This window comes from Perkinsus marinus (genome assembly GCF_000006405.1).
Source record: "Perkinsus marinus ATCC 50983 genomic scaffold scf_1104296927884, whole genome shotgun sequence".
In the NCBI taxonomy this organism is placed as follows: Eukaryota; Perkinsozoa; order Perkinsida; family Perkinsidae; genus Perkinsus; species Perkinsus marinus.
In genome coordinates this window covers 251575-268822 of record NW_003217015.1, presented here as the reverse complement: position 1 = coordinate 268822, position 17248 = coordinate 251575, and the positions used below count along the sequence as shown (strand labels likewise).

Below are 17248 nucleotides of genomic sequence, written 5' to 3'. Positions count from 1 at the left end.
TCAAAAATTTCATATTGTCGCCAACACATGAAGTTGACCATGTGCGTATTTCCTCACACTGGGCGCTGCCGGCTCACTCACGGCAAGCAGTCGGTTGGGGCATAGGTACGGGCCTATGGGGCTTTCACTGAGTCGATGGAGGCCCTACTAAGGCTTGATACGACGACAACGACGATGTCGATCGAAGAACGTGAGAGGAGGGTCTTGGAGGATGTGGCCAGGGTGAGCACGTGCCGTGAATGGTGTCTCAACCGGTGTTGTAGATCCAGAATAACCTGGTGAATCTGATCATTAAGAAGAGCAAGCCAAGGCAGCTGTCGGAATCGGTCCGTGAGAAGGAAGAAGTAGGGGTAGCAGCCATGGAATGCCCCTCTGTTATCGCAAAAGCAGGTCTTCACGACTATCATCAAGGAACTCACGGCTCAGAGGGAGTGTTTCAATCGACTGCTACCATCCAGTGTATCCGATGACTCCTCCGACACTTCAGGGAGGAGTGGTATGGATAACAATAGACAGCGCCTTTCTGGGATACTCTATCAGATATTACAACGTTGTCGAAAATGCTCTATGGGTCCGTAGATGGGAGCTCAAGTCACCTTACTGTTGCTGACACTGGAGGTAGGCACATGCTTGGGAAAACCCCTAGGCAGCGTAGACTTGCCAGGAGCTTTGGCAGCCGACTTGTTGAAGGGGGTCGGGGCCCTGAGGGAAGCGGATAGAGCAGAAACCACTTGCAAGAGGAAGTGGACTGCACTACTCACGGAGCTGCGAGCACAGCAGCAGAATATCAAGGTGGCCACTTTCTGACCTGATTCGTATCTTGCACGCTCCAACCTAAGGTGCTCCGACGAGCTGTGGACGACAAGCTGAGTACGCCCATCGTTGACGCTCTCGAGAGATTGAGGGCAGATCTGAGCCCGGTCATTGGCGAGGAGGGTAGGCGCTGAGGCCCAGCTGGCTGGTGGATGGTGATCGTCGCGCAGATGGAGGTCGATCCCTCAGGGTGATCCTTGAGGCGCTAGAGGCTGCAGATCGACAACATCGGACGATGCAAAAGAGGCTCGTGAGCAGCCGCCGCCGCCCCGGGGTCGGGTCCGATGGGAAGGAGTACCTCAGATTCAAATCACTGCCAAATACGAAGCTGTAAGAGGATCACTGAAGTCGATTCAGGATACCGCAGATGAGGTCAGCAGCCGCTACTACGGTGTAGCATGTCGAGGCCTTGCTTACAGGAGAAGGAAGCACTACGAGACGCCTTGATTGAAGCGCGAACTGGCGGCGGAGCGATGCGCGTGGCTGAGCTCAACGGAGCACTCAAACACGCGGGTATAGTCACTCTTGGTCGATCTCGACTAGTATGGCTGGCGCGCAGGAGAGCGATGTGCAGCGGCACTGGAGGAGAACAAGGGGCTTAGGGCCACGCTGAGGGACCTTGTGGGCCTGGTCAGTGAGGACAAGGTCCCTGACCTCGTGCGGAGGTATCTTGATGGGAAGGAGTCGGCAGCAGTTGACGAGGAAGTGGGGCTCTGTGGAGGTGGTCTTCTATCTACTGAGTGTACTCATCAGGCCCCCGTTGGAAATGCTCGGGTGCAGATCCTTGAGGATGAAGCCTTGAAAGCTACAGAGGAGTTGAGGGCGGCTGAGAGGACCATCAAAGATCAGAGTGTGTACCTGGCCACTCCTGAGGCTAGCACTTCTCCGTCAGACGAGAGGATTGAATCCCTGCTGGGTAGGCTGCGGGACCAGGAGGCGGTGAATCAAAGCTTGATGCGGTCTGCTGCTGAGCGCCGACAGATTGAGGAGGCCCGGGTGTCGAAGAGAATGGTGGATGAGGCATGAGACCTTATCGCGGCCGTGGTAGTTGTTGTTACTGCAGTTGCTGTCGGCCAGAGACAGTCGGATCGCCGCTCTCGAGCTGGAGGTCCGGACCTTACGGCGCGAGTTGGGCGACCAGAGTCGAGATTATGGAAGTAATAGCCCAAGATGGTGTAGGCCTCACTCTTCCCAGGGCTTGATATTGATCGGTCGGATGAGGAGGCGACCAGAGGCTGTAGCATGAATGGGCATCTCAACGAACGTCTTCAGGAGAAGTCGTGTCCAGTTGACGTGAGTTGTTGTAGAGACGGTAAGCGTAAGCGGATGAACTCCGTATTACAGATGCCTTGTTCACTCCCCTTTACTATTGATAAGCATCTTCGACCTGTGGGTATCCCCCATCAGATCGAAGTAAGAGATTCTTCGAGGCCTCCTGTAGTAGTTCACATCAGAGAGTGTTGACGAGCGAGCCTCCGTCCTCTACGCGGGTTGGAGATGTATTGCAATTGTATCGTCAAGAGCAGCGAGAGGGCCCTGAAGCTGCAGAGCCGGCTATAGCGCGCACTGATGATGAACCTGGACCGCCACTGAAGGGAAGGTGTTGGCCGCGTTGAGTGTCGCTGGTAGGGTTCTTTAACAGGCAAGACGAGACGGTAGGGATGCAGATTGATCGAGAGCTCCAGAAGGAATGCCGTGCTGAGAGCATCCCGGGCAGCGGCGTGTATGAGGATGACGATGGAATCAGTTGCCTCTTCGACAAGCGCACGGAGTCTGATGCCTTCGAGTGAACTTTCCTCATAATGGCTGCTATGAAGTCGACTTCAGCTTGACGAGAGATATTATGATGATTTGTTGTTTGGCATGACTACGTGTATCATGTGTATATGTGATAATTTTCTTTCCTCGAAGTGACTCCGCGTAAGACTCTCCGAGGAGGCGCTCGGGTGGTATATGGTCTCTGTGATGTGGACTCACAGCACAGGATTTCGTGGCGCGCGAAGGTACAGCAAGATCGGCGGTTTCATTGTCCACAGCAGCTGCTCCTACCGAAGCCTCATTCATCTGTTCGACTCTCAACGACTTGTAGTTGATTATCCCAATGCCAGCCCTCCTATCGAGAATTGCGTCTTCCATGACTCCAATGAAGAACGAAGATGAGCTGTCCTCCAACAGTAGCGGCATCGTACTCAAGCTCGGGGCTACCACTGCGCGTCCGAAGGTCCGGGCCTTCAGGATTGAGAGTTCTCGAGGTTAGTAGTGAGTAAAAGCTAAGTTGGTGACAGTCGTTCTTTGGGCAGGCAACAGCTACTTGGTGTATCGCTCCCACAGGCTGTTCTCGTCCGCTGCTGAAGTGAAGCTCCCTCTCCCGAAGTTCCGTCTTCATCAGCCACGAGCCGCTACCCCATATGAGATCAAGTGTCTGGTAGGAAGGCACTCGCTGAGATGAGGATAATCTTCTGGTGTCACCACGCAGAAGAGCAGCACGATAAGCCGGAAGGTGTATGGCGCGGCGGGCCTCGAGCCGAGTCGGTGCTTTGACGCTGAGTTGTTGATAGGATCGAAGCCTCGGAAGATCACCGTGTTTGCCGTGTGAGTATCTCTCGAGTGTTCTTTTGTCTGAGGTGATCTACCTCAGGTCAGATGCGTCGTTGGTCTCCCTCTATACCTGCCTGTCAGCTATGCAGAGAGGTGTTGGTCACTCTGTATACCTAGCTCATTATTCGACTTCTCTCAGCTCATCGCGATGATGGTGGGGATATGGCGGCAGCTTTCGGAGACCTCTTGTCCCCGGTCCCCTCGGCCTTCGCCCCCAGTCTCTTTGTGAGGTGTTGGTAGACTTGTGACTTCCACTGTGACGGTCTCAGTCAAGCGCGCCAGACAGCGCTCGAAGTTGGCGGTCGAATGTGAGCTCTGTGGTCCCCTCTAGATGCGAGGGGGATACTGGGACATCGGCGGCGCCTATTATAGATGGTAGGTGTGTAATGCTCTTTCCAGTCCTGAGTTGTCCATACATCCAGTCGGCCATAAGCACGATGGTGCCGAGCCACGGGCGAAGTCTGAAAGCACCGTGGTTGTGGACACTCCGGAGGTCGAAGCTGCCATGGGGGAAGCCTCAGACCGTCAAGCTGTTCCCTCTTCCGAAGTACCACCTTGAACTCGGTCACCGGTCTTTCGCTTTGTATCTTCAGAGAACTCCTGCAAGCACCGTCATTGCATGGCATACCCAGGGCCCTACGGTCGAGCTCGCGGAGGTGGTGGTTGGGGAGAACAACGACGATGATGGGATGTCTGAGCGGCATTCTCCAGTCTTGGAGGTCGCTCGAACTCGATCACTGTGCGTTGTAGGTTTGCGGCGTCAGGTGACCACCGCAGCAGGCAGGGATTCACTGGATGAGCACCCCGTGATGGAGAGGAAACGGACGTCGCCCTGCGCTGAAGAGGATGACGCCAAAGTATGCTAAAAGGACGAGGTCACTAGTGATACTGCCTGTCTAACAGAGGAGGCGATTGAACGAGATCGGCGTTATGCCGGAAGCCTCGCTTGAGGTGGATCGGGATGGGTGCGTTGCGACCTTGGGCTCCGTTGATTTTCCTCACGGCTTGAACGACGGAGACGCCACCGAAGCTGCTATGGTTGCTGGTATGACGTCGGTCGTGGTTGAATTACAACGCCTTGAACGTGTCCAGGCTGCCATGGCCTCAATGAAGTCGATGCTTCCTATCCGGGGCAACGCATAGATTCCCTGGGTTCGGAGGAAGCTGAAGCAGGAGCCTCTGTGATGGGAGGTATCATTTCGTGACAAGCGTCTACGAGTAGCACTTCTACAGATACCGTTCAAACTAGCCTTGCAGTGAGGCATCCAAAGGTAGTCCCCCTTGGTGTTCCGTCGGGTGACTTGCGGTGGCCATGAACAGATACGCCGGGACATCGGTATGCAGTCGAAGGGTGATGATGTCCTCACCGTAAAGAGGCTTATGCTGCTGCTCTTTTTCACGTGCGGTTCCGCGGTGTCGCAAGTCTTACATCCGTATTGTATCTATTGAAGGTATACCTTCGGTGTGTTTGGTGCCGGCTCGATGTTCTGCAACGGCATCTTCTCGCTCCTGGTGGCCATCAGTAGCCTTACTCTGGTTGTTCATCAAAAGCGAACTAGTAAAGGGGAACGTTGATATGGTCGAGTTGATGGTGTTTCTTCAGGAAGGATACGCATGTTGAAGTCATTAGTTGAAGTTGATCGTTGTGATAGACCTAGCTATTAAGTAGATGGATGTGCCTGGTCAGCAGCTGGGGCGTGAGAAATTAACGGTGAAACCGTTTGTACTTTAGTCTACTGCATGCAAGCGCCATAGTGCAATGTCGGTCTCCGTCTGTGTCTGTGCTGTGTTCGGTCAATGCCTGATCTACGAGAAGTTGACACGTATGTCATGAATCGGTTCATCACAGATGAGATGTTACTCTCTGAGGAGGTCCTCGAATCTCTGACGGCGGCGTAAGATCTGCTATCCACCGTGTTTCCCCAAGATAGTGTAATGGAGACGCCGCCATTGTGACATGTGCAGTTACGAGGAACTTGTGGGAAGCAGCGGTATATTGGACAGGGAAGGTCTGCATAAATTGCTCTCAGCGATCGGTTGTAAAAACATCACTGATGAGACTGTGAATAGGCTAGGTGGGGTAGGATAAGGATGGGGCTGCGAGTTCATTCGTGGTATTCTAGCAACGTTGCTCGCTGGAGATGTTGGCGAGATTACGAAGAGTGGTATCGTGCGATTTGCTGCCGACTCTGTGCCATCTTCCCGAGAGGCTCTAGTCGAGACCTGGCAGGCGTAGAATACTCATGAATGCATCAGTTCAGTTGATTGCCTCCCAGCTTGCTAGGGGCCAAGGACCGAACGGAGGAGACGTCGTTGAAGGCAGCTGACTTGCATCGTTGCATGGTTACGATGGGAATGCCGGTAACAACGGCAGCTTGCGAAGATCTTGTCCGATCGTACGGTTACAGTGTCGGGATGTCATCATCACAGTATGCTGAGTAGATACGGTTCGGCGGCTCCTGGTGAAATCAACATGGAGGAGTTCATAGCAATGTTAAAACTGTGCTGAGATCATATCTTCCCTTATAAAGCAGATTCCTCTCGGGTTATCTTCGACTTCGTTCGGATCGAAGCGATAGTTGATCACATGTCCAGCTCAGCGGCTACGTCTCTCCATGACAGGCTGCAGGAGCCGAATTAAAGACGGGGTTGTATTCTCTTAGCGGAGCGAGACTAGTGGCTACTGCCACCGATATCCAAGCAATGATGGTCGAGGTCGGCACTGAGCTGACAGAAGAGGTGAAATGATTGAGAAGTACTTGAAGAAATGTATCCATTGTGCTCATATAGGAGGCTGCTCGAACACGATCGTGCCGACAAAGGTGAGCTGACACTGGAGTAGTTTGTGGCCATGATCGCGGATACTAGTCCAACAGTGAGTATATCTAAGATGATTTGAACTACTAGACATGAGTATGTATGAGACTGTTCTCTCGCGCCACCTGTATTGAATTACGTGTAGTCCGCGTCGACGTCGAGAGGGGAGAAATCTGACGATTCGAGTAGCTCGTGACATGAACTAACTCGAGGTGTGGGTTAACAGTACCACGTACTCCGATGAGGACACAACGTTATCAACAAAGCACCCATCATCCACTCTTAAACACAACATCGCAATGAATGAGAGAAGATGATCGACTAAAGAAGCTTCATCCGAAAGATATGCTTCGTACAAAATAGATTGACCCCAACGGCGACAGACTATCTAGGATGATTTCTCACGGCACATTATCATCAGTGATGGGCTCTGATATTTGACTCCTCCCCAGTACAACGTCTGAGTCTCCTCCAAAACTGGAGTATGAAATGATACCTCTGTGCCACGATGTACGGACGATCATCCGGAGAAAAGCTGGTCCGTTTTGAAGGACGAGCAATTAAGGTTGGATATGTTCCGACATACTTATGATAGTTACTCGAAGATATTTCAATGAATGTTACGAGGATTGTTCTCATTGGCAGCTATAGCATGCCACGATGAGAATCCCAGGCACAAGGCTGCGGCGAACGTATTAATGAACGAAGCGAGCTTTGCGCCTGAGCACGACTATTGTGAAAATGCGAAAAATGATCAACATGGCGAGGAGAATACCCATATCAAGACCGACCAAATTGGCGTATATCGAGTTAATCCCAGCAAGAGTCGGCTTATCAAAACCAAACTCAATGAAGTAACCAAGGTTCACGCCGTACTTGAGATAGGATACGTACTGTCCCCAGCGAAGCCATACAGGGATCCTCTCAAGATTAATGAAAAGGCCTGAGAAGACGATTTGGGGCATGAAGAGGAGGGGCATCAACTGCATAGCTCTGTTAACAGTTGAAGTTGTAGCACCCATTAGCTGCGCAAGGGACGAGGATACCAGATGAAGTAGCCAGAGGAGCAACAACCAGAACATGAAGTTGCCTTGAAGACCTACGATCCAGTAGAAGACTACAATCTGGAGAAAGCACTCGAAGAGTGCTAACGGTAGTTCAATCATACTCTTCGATATGACATAGGGGATCGCTGAATACATGCCGCTGGTGTACTCTCTCAAGAAGACCATGCGTTGCTCAGGGTAACGGATTATCGCTGTTTGAGCTGGTCCGAACAGTTGCGTCAGACACATGATCACTACAGCAGAGAAATAGGGCTGAAAGAGTCGCATGTTAGTCAGCCAGAACAGCTCTGATCCTGGTCTACCGGAGTCATGAAAGATGGATGCCGACAGGAGGTTAGTGCACATCACGACGATATAGCGTACGATGAAAACGTCTGGGTCCCTTACAACTGCTCTGAACTCGCGTGCTGCCAGCATATGGAACTGCTTGTGAAGGCCGGCACGATACGGTGTGTTCATGGTGGCTTTGACGACTCCATTCTTCATACCATCTCCAGTAACGCACTTCGCATCAGCATCGACCATCCCAGCCTTGTATGCGTCGACTAGACGGCTTATGACTTCAGGTGGCTGCGTCTGGAGCTTGTAAAGAGCGAAGTCACCGAGATTGTAATGAGGTGGACAGCGCAAGTCCGCATGACTCACGAAGTAGTCTTCGAGAGAGGTCCTCGGGCCATGGTACACTATCTCGCCCTCGTTGATGAGCATGACCCTGTCGAAAAGCTCGAAGACTTCGCTTGAAGGTTGATGAACTGTCATAAGGACCGTTACACCGTGTTCAGCCAATCCTTTGAGAACCCTCGAGGTCGTCACCGCCGCATAGGAGTCCAACCCGGTCAAAGGCTCGTCCAAGAATAACATACTTGGTTGTGTTATGAGCTCCATCCCAATAGAAGTCCTCTTGCGCTCACCGCCTGATATTCCTCGAGTTAGTTGATTGCCCACCATCGTATTCTGACAAGTACTCAGACGGAGATACTCCAGCATATCGTTGACAATAGTTTTGACCTGAACACGGGGCAAAGTCAATCAGACCGTTTCTTGAGACCATCTATATATCCTCACCTCATGTCTGCTTTTGTCCAACTTGAGTGTAGCAGCGAATTCGAGTACCTCTCGAGGGGTGCTCGTCGATACCAATGCATCTTCTTGCATCACATACGCGACGCTGTCACGGAACTTCGACGGCGCCGTTATTCGCCCATCCAAAGTCACCGTGCCGTCGACCTTCAGACCGCCACCCGAAGGGTTCTGTCTTCCACTTAGGATGTTCATCAGAGTAGTTTTACCCGAGCCCGACGGGCCCATGACGGCTGTGAACTCTCCCGGATGAATGATTCCAGAGCAATCTTTCAGGATCTTGCGTCCTCCAGCGGTGAAGTTGATTCCCCTCCATCCAAGCGAAGGCACGCTAAAGCGGACAACAATAATGCAGGCATAGGGTGGCGACAGAGCTCACCGTTCAGGAAGCGGGAAGTGCAGACCATGACCGGGAGACATCTCGAGACCATCTTCCAGGTCCCCCCCTTTGTGTCTTGGCGATGCCATTCAACAATGAACTACTCAAAGCTGCAGTTGTCCCTTTGGAGTTGAAAGTTCGAACAAGACCTTGAAGGAGCTCGAAACATTCGACGGAGCTCGCCGAAATTTCCAATCTCCAACGCCGCGCCCGCTGGGCTCGAGGACCTTCCGAATGAGCTAATCGAGACAGGAGATTCGAAGACCTCTCCTCGAAAGAACAGCTACGACGAGGAGTCGCGGCCTAGGACAATCAATATAGGACATATGTCCCCAAGCCTGGGCCGGAGAATAAAAGGCAACGAAATGAGCGGCTGCAGGATGGGCGATCGTCGGCGTTGCAACAGTAATCGACCACAGAGTCGACTCCCTGCTGTGCCAATCTACGAACTCAAAGTGAGGAAGGCAGACGGAAATCTTATTCCGAAATGTGGGGTGGAGAAGTATAAAAGCTCCACAGCGTGACGTACGGGACTCAAGTCCCGATCACGGGACAGGTACCCGATTAACTGATACCGTACCAGCTGATACCGTACCAGTGTGTTGGGGTTCCAACCATACTAGCAACGCGACGAGGTAAGGATATGTGTGTGCTGCACTTAGATCTACTTCTAAGCTGTTCTGCTACGTATCGATCAGGCTATAGGCGTTGCCGGAATCTACGAAGAGCTGAGCGGAGAGTGGAGACTCCTTACATAGCAGTAGCGGGCCCCACACGCGGGTCTGTCCCGTCGCTTAGCCCACTGAAAAAGATCTGTCAGTTACCCGGGATTTGCTCGGACTATCGAAGCACCCACGATTCGGGGACCACAAGTGGCCAAGCTCACTCGCCGACTCGAATCACTCATGCTAGACTTGAGGTTAGCCTGTAGTGAGACTTTCCATCATTGAACGTGTCACGTCTCGGGAGGGCGTGTTGTAGGGTTCGGGACAGATATGAACTAAGTGGTGATTCTAGTGCTCAGATGAGGTAACACAACCCAGAGGGACTTTAGTATAAGTTGTTGGATGAAGTAGTGAGGTTGGAGTGACAAAGAGGAGCGCCAACAGCTGGAACAGCCACCAACTACGACCAGCCTCCCCGATTAGCTATGGATTGAACAGAGCACGCAAGTACAAATGACTGCGCAAGATCCCACTACATTCTACCCCTTCTTCGACGAGAACATATCACAGAAAGTTCAACATCAAAAATCTGGGTCCAAAGACATCGTCACATGGGGATCATAATCTTCAAGACTGAAATTATACGGCTCCAACTTCACATGGGACTCCCCAGTAAGACGTAAATGTCCATGAGGTAGTCTCTCTGCGGTTATCGACAATGGAAAGATAATCTCACTATCCAGAATCCAATCCGGAGGCGACCTTTCCTCACATATGACATCACTTCCGGGACGAACAACTTGATAAAATCGAACCAAGTGCTTTTTTTCGCCTGTAACAGAACTGCGTAATAATTCACCAACCACATATCCAACACCCAAAGCATCTTCGATGAAATAAAGACGAGGATGGACTCGCTGAAGCCAACCATAGCGATCTACAGTCAACGAGATCGTATGATGTGCAACATTTTTTAAATATCCTCGACGGTAACCCGGATAGTTCATGATGAGTTCCACCGCTCTTCTAGGACTCAGACCAACTTGGGCTGGACATGCATCAAAGAGTGCGGTGATCATTTCTCTATCCTCTCGGGTTGTACCAATACCCACAAAATCTTCCTTGGAACTCCTATCTACCAAAGCAAAAGTTTGTTGAGGATCAGATGATCTTCTCGAGATCTGAACGACTTCTCCTTCCTGAGCATCTACGATGTTGGAGACATTGGGTTCTCCCGTAGACGGTATCGGAGACTTCTTTATCGGCACCGGTACAGTCGGTACAGGAATATGAGGGTCATCGATAATATTACCAGCTTCTGATATAGCGGGAAGATTAACAAGACCATGTTGGTTATCAATGACAGACCCTTCGACAATAGTGGAGTTAAGGTCCCCAGATAAGTTCAAGTGAATCAATCTATCCACATTGACTCGAGTACCGGTAGTAGGAGGTCCATGAGGAACACTTTTGAGAAGTACGGTATTGTTGCAAGGATCACTTACAATATAAGGACCGCGCCACTTCAAACTCAGCTTCGATCGTCGTGGCGGAGCCCGTAGGCCAACAAAATCCCCCTCAACGAAGTCCGGTACGGATCGGTTTTTATCATACTTGTTCTTCGCCTTCAAGCGAGCATCTAGGAGGGCAAGACGGACACATACGTGAGCAGTCTTCATAGATTCCACCGTATCAACTGCCATAGAATCTATCTCCAGATCTGAAGGCTCGCATGAAGAGTCACTGCCACTCTTCAACAAAAGGTCAGGCAGAGTGGGTGGATTCCGACCACCATGAGTAATAAAATACGGCGAAAATAACCGACCATTACCAGGATTCGTGTTATGAGCGAATGTAACCGGCTGCAAGAAGTGTGGCCATCGATCCTCACGACCGCTGCAGAGTATGGCAAGAGCATCCATCGGGAATCTATGAGCACGCTCACAGTGTGAGCCCGGCCAAAGTCGGGCTCGGGACCCGAACTCTAAGCCCGATTCGCTAGAATGTTGGCCCGAGCTCGAAAATGGTCGGGCACCGGGCTCCGGTCGGGTCCCGAGTAGCCCGAAGAAAAAATTTTCGCGCTCGCCCTTCGGGCGCGCGTACTATTCGTAGTAGTGACGCAGCGATCTGCGCCATTCCCATTATGAAACGTGCACCCTTATCCTCATATTCTCGATCAAAATCATAAGTGCATTCAATAGTGAACCTTCAAGTGCAGCTATCCGGTGTTGCATGGAGTTCAAATCAATTAGTACCAGGGTATGGACTCCGAACTTAGGATTCGATCGGGCCTGGTAGTCGATCCCCCTCGCTTCAGTGTGAGTCTCACACTATGAGATTAGTTTAGTCCATTTTGCCATAGTCTGGTCGCTAGCGGGACATGTGTGACAGCTCGTTTATAACGAATCATAGTTCGAGTAAATGCAGTCGTCATCATCGTCTTCTTCGGGCAACGAAATACCTATCATCTCTGAAACGGCTGCGGATTTCGCGGCCAGAGCCATGCTGCTGGAGCTGCAAGATGAAGAAGTCCGTACCACTCAAAAGCTTACTAATCAGCCTAACCTACTAATCAGCGAAATTCCGATTCAGAATAGTGCCAGAACTAAATTTTAGTTCTGGCACTATTCTGAATCAGAATCTCTGAGAATCATATTCGGATTCGGATCCGGGGTTTCATCACTCTGAACTTCAGGCAACTCGAAAAAGCATGGCGCTTTCTCTCCAAGGAATCTGACAGTGATCAGCCGGAGATAAAGGATGCCAAAGATATAATGCGAGAAGCATTCCGTCAAAAGGTAAGAACTACTGAATAGTATCTATTAGATACTATCTAACCGAGTCATTTCTTTGAGTATTGAGATCCTGTCACAGGTTATACTCCGTCTGACCACCGATAGTTTGCTTGGATGTCTTCTCGACCCACGAATGAGTGTTGTGGCACGTTGGTCCGTGAGGCTTCCGCATGCTCCGACTGCCGAACGCTACTCGCCATCGTATAAACAAGCAAAGAGAATACTTGAGCTTGAGCCAGATGGCTACGGAGTATACATGCAGTCACTGAATTAGCAATAATACTCAATACTCAATATATAACGAATCATCACGGCTTCGGGGCGTTTCTCCAGGGCGAGCAAGTAGACTATCACGGCTGGTCATCAGGCGTGACATGCCCCTCCCCGTAGTCCCAAGTCTCTTGAGAGAGAGCTAGCCATTCACGGGCGGACACACCTTCATCTGCAACGTCCCACACGATGAGTACACGATCATCTTCGCTTCGATCAACCAAGATGGTACCCCAATGATAATCCCGGAAGCCATCGGCGTGTGACAGCAGGACTCTAAGTCTAGCACCGACCAGCGTGGGACCTGCGTGCACTTCACAAGCAAGCTTCAACGGGTGCAGGTTGTAGTGATTCTCGATGGTGATCCTCTCTGCTCCAGCCCGTGGTGACGAGTGCAATACTCTGTATCTGTGCGTAGATAGGCAGCTGACAACCCATCCGGTTCGCCAGCATGCGTCCTGCTTCCGCGACGGCTGATGAATGATGACCGAGTCACCCACTCGGAAGGGTTGCGTAGGGCGGCTACCCCCGCTTAACGTTTCGAAGACTGCTCGACGACGGGCCGGAAGGTAATGGTTGACGAATGATCTCATTAGATGTGCGCGACGGCCGACGAAAGCAGACTTCTCAGCATCATCCATCGCCTCAGAACTCCCTGCAAGATCCGGGGTGATCAACCCCACTCCTTGGTGACCTCTCAATGAATAGCCGAATCGCAAAGAGTTCGGGGTGAGTGCGACTACCCGAGCGTCCTGGGTGACGTCGCCGCTAGTCAAAGGACGCGAGTTGATGATACTGCACACCTCGTCGCAGAAGTCCTGGGCAACAACCGAGTTTCCCCAGTCACAGTTCCTACTGTAGCCGTGAAACAAGACTCGTGCTGCTTTGAGCCCGATCCGGTGATGAGTTTCGAACCCGCCGGCCCAAGGGGCTCTTGGGTCCTGCAACACGACTTGCGCATTCAGCCGTCTCCCTACCTCCATGGTGTAGGTCCTGCTCCCTACCGCTCCATCACACACTATGTACCGGAACCTGCAACCGCCTTGCCGGCGAGCGACCCTCTCAGTCGCCTCAAGCAGTTCTTCAGCCGTCTGGCCGCCACCCAGCGCGATCCAGCAGGCGTGTTTCGTAAGGAGGCAAACGCACGTCAGGCACTTGAAGGGCCCAAGGGATAGGACGTCGATGCCAACCCAGAGGTAGGGCTCGGGGGTTTCGAGGGCCAGCCTGTACAGGTCGAATCCCGGGCCTCCCCCCGCTTGGCCGGGAGTGACCGCCCATTCGCGCCTACTGCTCAAGACCTGGCATCTCACACATGTCGCCATCTCGTTGGTGACCACTTGTCGGAGCCTGGGAGTAAAAAACCCCGCCTCAATAGCACGTTCAACGGTCGCCTGGGCACTGCAGTGTGCGCCGGCCTTATGGTAGACCCGCGCCAGTAGCCGGCGTGTAAAGTTACAATCACTGGGCACGTAAAAGGCGAGGAACAGCTTGCCATCCGCGCCCGCGCACTTGTAGAAAAGTGTGCCATCCTTATCGACATGGAATTTGGTAGGTAGCTTCCGGTTCTCCGCATCATCCACTACCGCGGCACGCGATGACCGCTGTAAGGATCGTATGAAAGACCAGACATCCTCGTCACTGTAGGCCGTGGGATAATCCAACGGTATAGCCACTGATCCCGACCACGCCTGAAAGGCAAAGCGGAGCGTCTTCCATCCATGCAGAGCGCAGTCGACATCCCAGCTCCGAGAAGCCACGGTGTCGGCCAGGCCAACGGAATGTGTCTCGACCGGGGTATCACATTCCTGTAACTGACAGACTCGGTCGAAAGGCTGACCGATAGGCTCAAACTGGGGGACGTCGACCCTCTTGGCAACTGGCAGCTCACCCAGACGGCAGACAAAATCGTCCAGTTCCTGAGCGACTCGCACCGGTGGGTCGAGATGGTCTTGCATGAGCCGCCCTAGCTGAGACCCACCCCTGGTCTTACGCTCCAGAGCTCTCGAAAGCCTGTCGGCTCGTACGTTTAAGACTCCGGGGAGATGCCGCATACTGACTTCTACCCCATGGGCTTTGATCAGCACGATCTCAGCCCGAATTGCTGCCGCCAGTCTCTGCAGTGCCCGTGCTTCCAGTGCACGAGATACCTTGACGTCGTTGGCCCACCGAGCACAAGCGGCGTTGTCCGTCCGTATAACCAGAACGGCTCGATCGGGACTTGACTGCGAGGAAATCCAGGCTGTGAGTAATGTGCTGGTGAAGAGGATGCCACGCCACAGGGCCGCCAGCTCCCTTCTGTTACTGTGCCAACAGCTGGATCTCGCAGTCCACCGCCATGCCGCACTACCCAATTCGAATGTACCACAGTCGCCGACTTGAGCACTATCCGAGCCTACCCACAGCGAGAAGCCACCTCCGGTCAAGCTGGCATCAGTCTCTAGGATCAACCTCACCGGTTCGCTCTTGCAGGATCTCAGTAGCGACCGGTGCATACATTTATCAGCGGGAGTGAGCTCCCTCAGCCAGTCAAGTATGGCACAGTACGCTTCTCTCAAATGGTCGGACAGCTTGCCGATGTCGTACTCCGTACCCCAAGCTAGATGACTAAAGGCTCGTCCCACTATGGCTCGAAGGCAATCCGAGACCAGGCGCTCGATCGGATGGATTTGTCCCACATCATACGCAGCCGCGCCAGCCGCTTGGAAGGCCAGACGTTTTGTCGGTGAGCGACACTCGAGAAATGCCTCAACTACAGACCACCGAGACTGTCGATTGCAGTCGAGAACTAGGTGGTTGTCGTCGAAGGAAGCTGTGAGGCCAAGAATCTCAACCCGCTCCTTCACCGGAAGCTGAACGCCGTATTGACGACACGCCTCCTTGAACTGGTTGACCACTGAGGAATGGACCAGGGCGGCCACCTTCGCCATCTGTGCGCTGAAACCGAGGAGCAGTAGAGCATAGATGACCATAGCAAACCCTGCGACTGCTATCGCCACATCGTCTGCCGACATGACGAGGTCGTCCACATACCACCGGATCACCATGTTGACTAAGGGCCACAGCTCAGTCAGCACGTTGCGGATGCTAGTCTCAATCCGGTGAATCCCTGTCGTCAAAGACCCAGGGCCGAAATGGAGGCCAAAGCTCACTCTCAGACACTCAAAGAGACCAGTAGCCGCCTGAATCAACACAGTATGACGCAAGAGCCTGCATTTGTAAAATGCGGCCTCGCAGTCGCCTTGTAGCAGCACAACATCTCCCTGCAAACGCATCGCGAGGATCAGAGTCCAGGGGATGACCCGTGGACTTGAAACTTTGCCTAAAGCTTGGTTAACCGGTCTACAGTCCAGCACCACCCTAGGCTTTCGTTCCCAGTTCGTGACGAAGCATGGACACGGCGGCAAAGTGATCCTAGTTGAAGTGACCTCGTCACCGGACACAGGCCGCCAGAAACCTCTCGCCACGTATGCCTCGATGAGCTTGCTGTACACTGATTTCTGGCCCTCTGCGAGCTTCTTGTAGGCATGCAGTGCATATAGACGGCTTTTGGCAGTGGCTATTGGAGTATCCGGGAGATCTACGAAGAGGGCCGCCACCTGTTCGACACAGTCCGGTTTGTCCTCTTTACTGAGGTTACGAAAAGCAAGTCGATACCCTGGCAAGGTTGGCTCTTGGAAAAAGCCCTCCGCGACCGAACGGTTTATCAAGGCCTTGACCTTCTTGGATAGATCTTCAGGCAAGGATGGCGTTAGATATTCCGTCGTGCATGCATCGACAAGTCTGGGCTGGGCAGCAGTAGTGGCACTGAGTTGATCAACATACCGAACGAAATCGGAGTTGTCCACGATAGGTTCGTCGGCTGATTTCTCAGCGCTGCGAACAACACCTGCACCCAGGTCCAAGCAGAGGCCCAAGGCTGCTCCGAGGTCGCGTCCAATCAGCATACATGTCTCGCTGTTTCGCTCATGGTTTGGCAGGACAGAGACGTTGACTGGACCGAGCGACGCCTCCAAAGGCTTTCTCACGGTCACGACAACCGCAATCATCTCCGTGATGCTACAGCGACTGCCATCAGCCAGTCCCACCCAAACCGCTGTGGGTATCCTATGAAACTTGGCCGACTCAGTAGTATGCTCAGAGGAGTTGCCGAACATTATATAGCTCTTGCCCGCCCCCGAGTCCACGACCCCGCGAATTCTTGATATACGGGCAGGTGGTTTATGGAGACCCACAGAGTTTGGCGACAGAGCAGCATCCACTATGTCGACCGAGATTGTTAACTCGGGTGGGGAGTCCAGTAAAACCGTGCGGTGTTGAATATCCAAGGCCACCGAGCATAGTCGATCCTCTACCGGATCCTTGTGCAAGGCGAGCGTGTACGACGATGGCGATGAAGGCATACTCACGGGCTGGGGGCTGATGGAGTGAGTAAGAACAGGACATGGCAGCTCTGTTCCAGAAGGCCGACTTATGTCGCATGACTTTGGTGTTGACAGACCTGCTTCCGGCTCACCTCTCGCGGAACTCGAACAGTGCGACCAGCTCATGCAAGAGTTAGTGACCTGCTTCGGCATAGCGGAGGAATACGGGTAAACAGCATCAGGAACATCTCGTCCAGCTTGAGATTGCCCAATACCTCACGTGGACAACTGCGACGGTGAACGAGAGTTATGCTGATGAGAGGGAAGAGTATTAACGATCGACGGGGGTCCCTCAACCCGCGCCGACCTTAGCAGTTTCCCGACTCCATACTGGCGGGATTGG

General features: G+C 52.6%; 6 protein-coding genes across 6 annotated transcripts in view; 2 read left to right on the top strand and 4 right to left on the bottom strand.

Moving 5' to 3' along the window:
• Window positions 1–174: 174 nt before the first annotated feature.
• Window positions 175–2603, top strand: Pmar_PMAR010106 (hypothetical protein; the record flags this gene model as incomplete). The annotated part of the gene is made up of 15 exons (XM_002788530.1): window positions 175–222; window positions 264–344; window positions 391–496; window positions 580–618; window positions 665–792; window positions 840–936; window positions 984–1063; window positions 1117–1185; window positions 1233–1326; window positions 1373–1518; window positions 1567–1729; window positions 1877–1970; window positions 2121–2226; window positions 2268–2413; window positions 2456–2603. 15 exons carry the CDS (start codon window positions 175–177, stop codon window positions 2601–2603), a joined length of 1545 nt encoding a protein of 514 aa, XP_002788576.1.
• A 353-nt stretch (window positions 2604–2956) lies between these two features.
• Window positions 2957–4554, top strand: Pmar_PMAR010105 (hypothetical protein; the record flags this gene model as incomplete). Its single annotated transcript, XM_002788529.1, has 9 exons — window positions 2957–3065; window positions 3114–3238; window positions 3372–3405; window positions 3551–3636; window positions 3681–3786; window positions 3834–3958; window positions 4005–4067; window positions 4176–4268; window positions 4315–4554. The coding sequence occupies 9 exons, from the start codon at window positions 2957–2959 to the stop codon at window positions 4552–4554; spliced, it is 981 nt and encodes a 326-aa protein (XP_002788575.1).
• A 1979-nt stretch (window positions 4555–6533) lies between these two features.
• On the bottom strand, window positions 6534–8870 carry Pmar_PMAR010104 (Protein white, putative). The gene is made up of 3 exons (XM_002788528.1): window positions 8755–8870; window positions 8361–8706; window positions 6534–8303 (listed from the first exon to the last, which is right to left on the bottom strand). Exons 1-3 carry the CDS (start codon window positions 8841–8843, stop codon window positions 6924–6926), a joined length of 1815 nt encoding a protein of 604 aa, XP_002788574.1. The 5' UTR covers window positions 8844–8870; the 3' UTR covers window positions 6534–6923.
• Window positions 8871–11033: 2163 nt separating this feature from the next.
• Window positions 11034–11348, bottom strand: Pmar_PMAR010103 (hypothetical protein; the record flags this gene model as incomplete). The annotated part of the gene is made up of 2 exons (XM_002788527.1): window positions 11034–11139; window positions 11251–11348. Coding segments are annotated over 2 exons (204 nt in total), but the record flags the coding sequence as incomplete, so codon positions are not given.
• A 1216-nt stretch (window positions 11349–12564) lies between these two features.
• On the bottom strand, window positions 12565–16638 carry Pmar_PMAR010102 (hypothetical protein; the record flags this gene model as incomplete). The annotated part of the gene is made up of 1 exon (XM_002788526.1): window positions 12565–16638. The coding sequence occupies one exon, from the start codon at window positions 16636–16638 to the stop codon at window positions 12565–12567; it is 4074 nt and encodes a 1357-aa protein (XP_002788572.1).
• A 575-nt stretch (window positions 16639–17213) lies between these two features.
• Window positions 17214–17248, bottom strand: part of Pmar_PMAR010101 (hypothetical protein) — a gene marked incomplete at both ends in the record, with an annotated part of 375 nt that continues 340 nt past the window's right edge. The window contains one exon of the mRNA XM_002788525.1: window positions 17214–17248. Coding sequence (XP_002788571.1) covers window positions 17214–17248 — 35 coding nt within the window.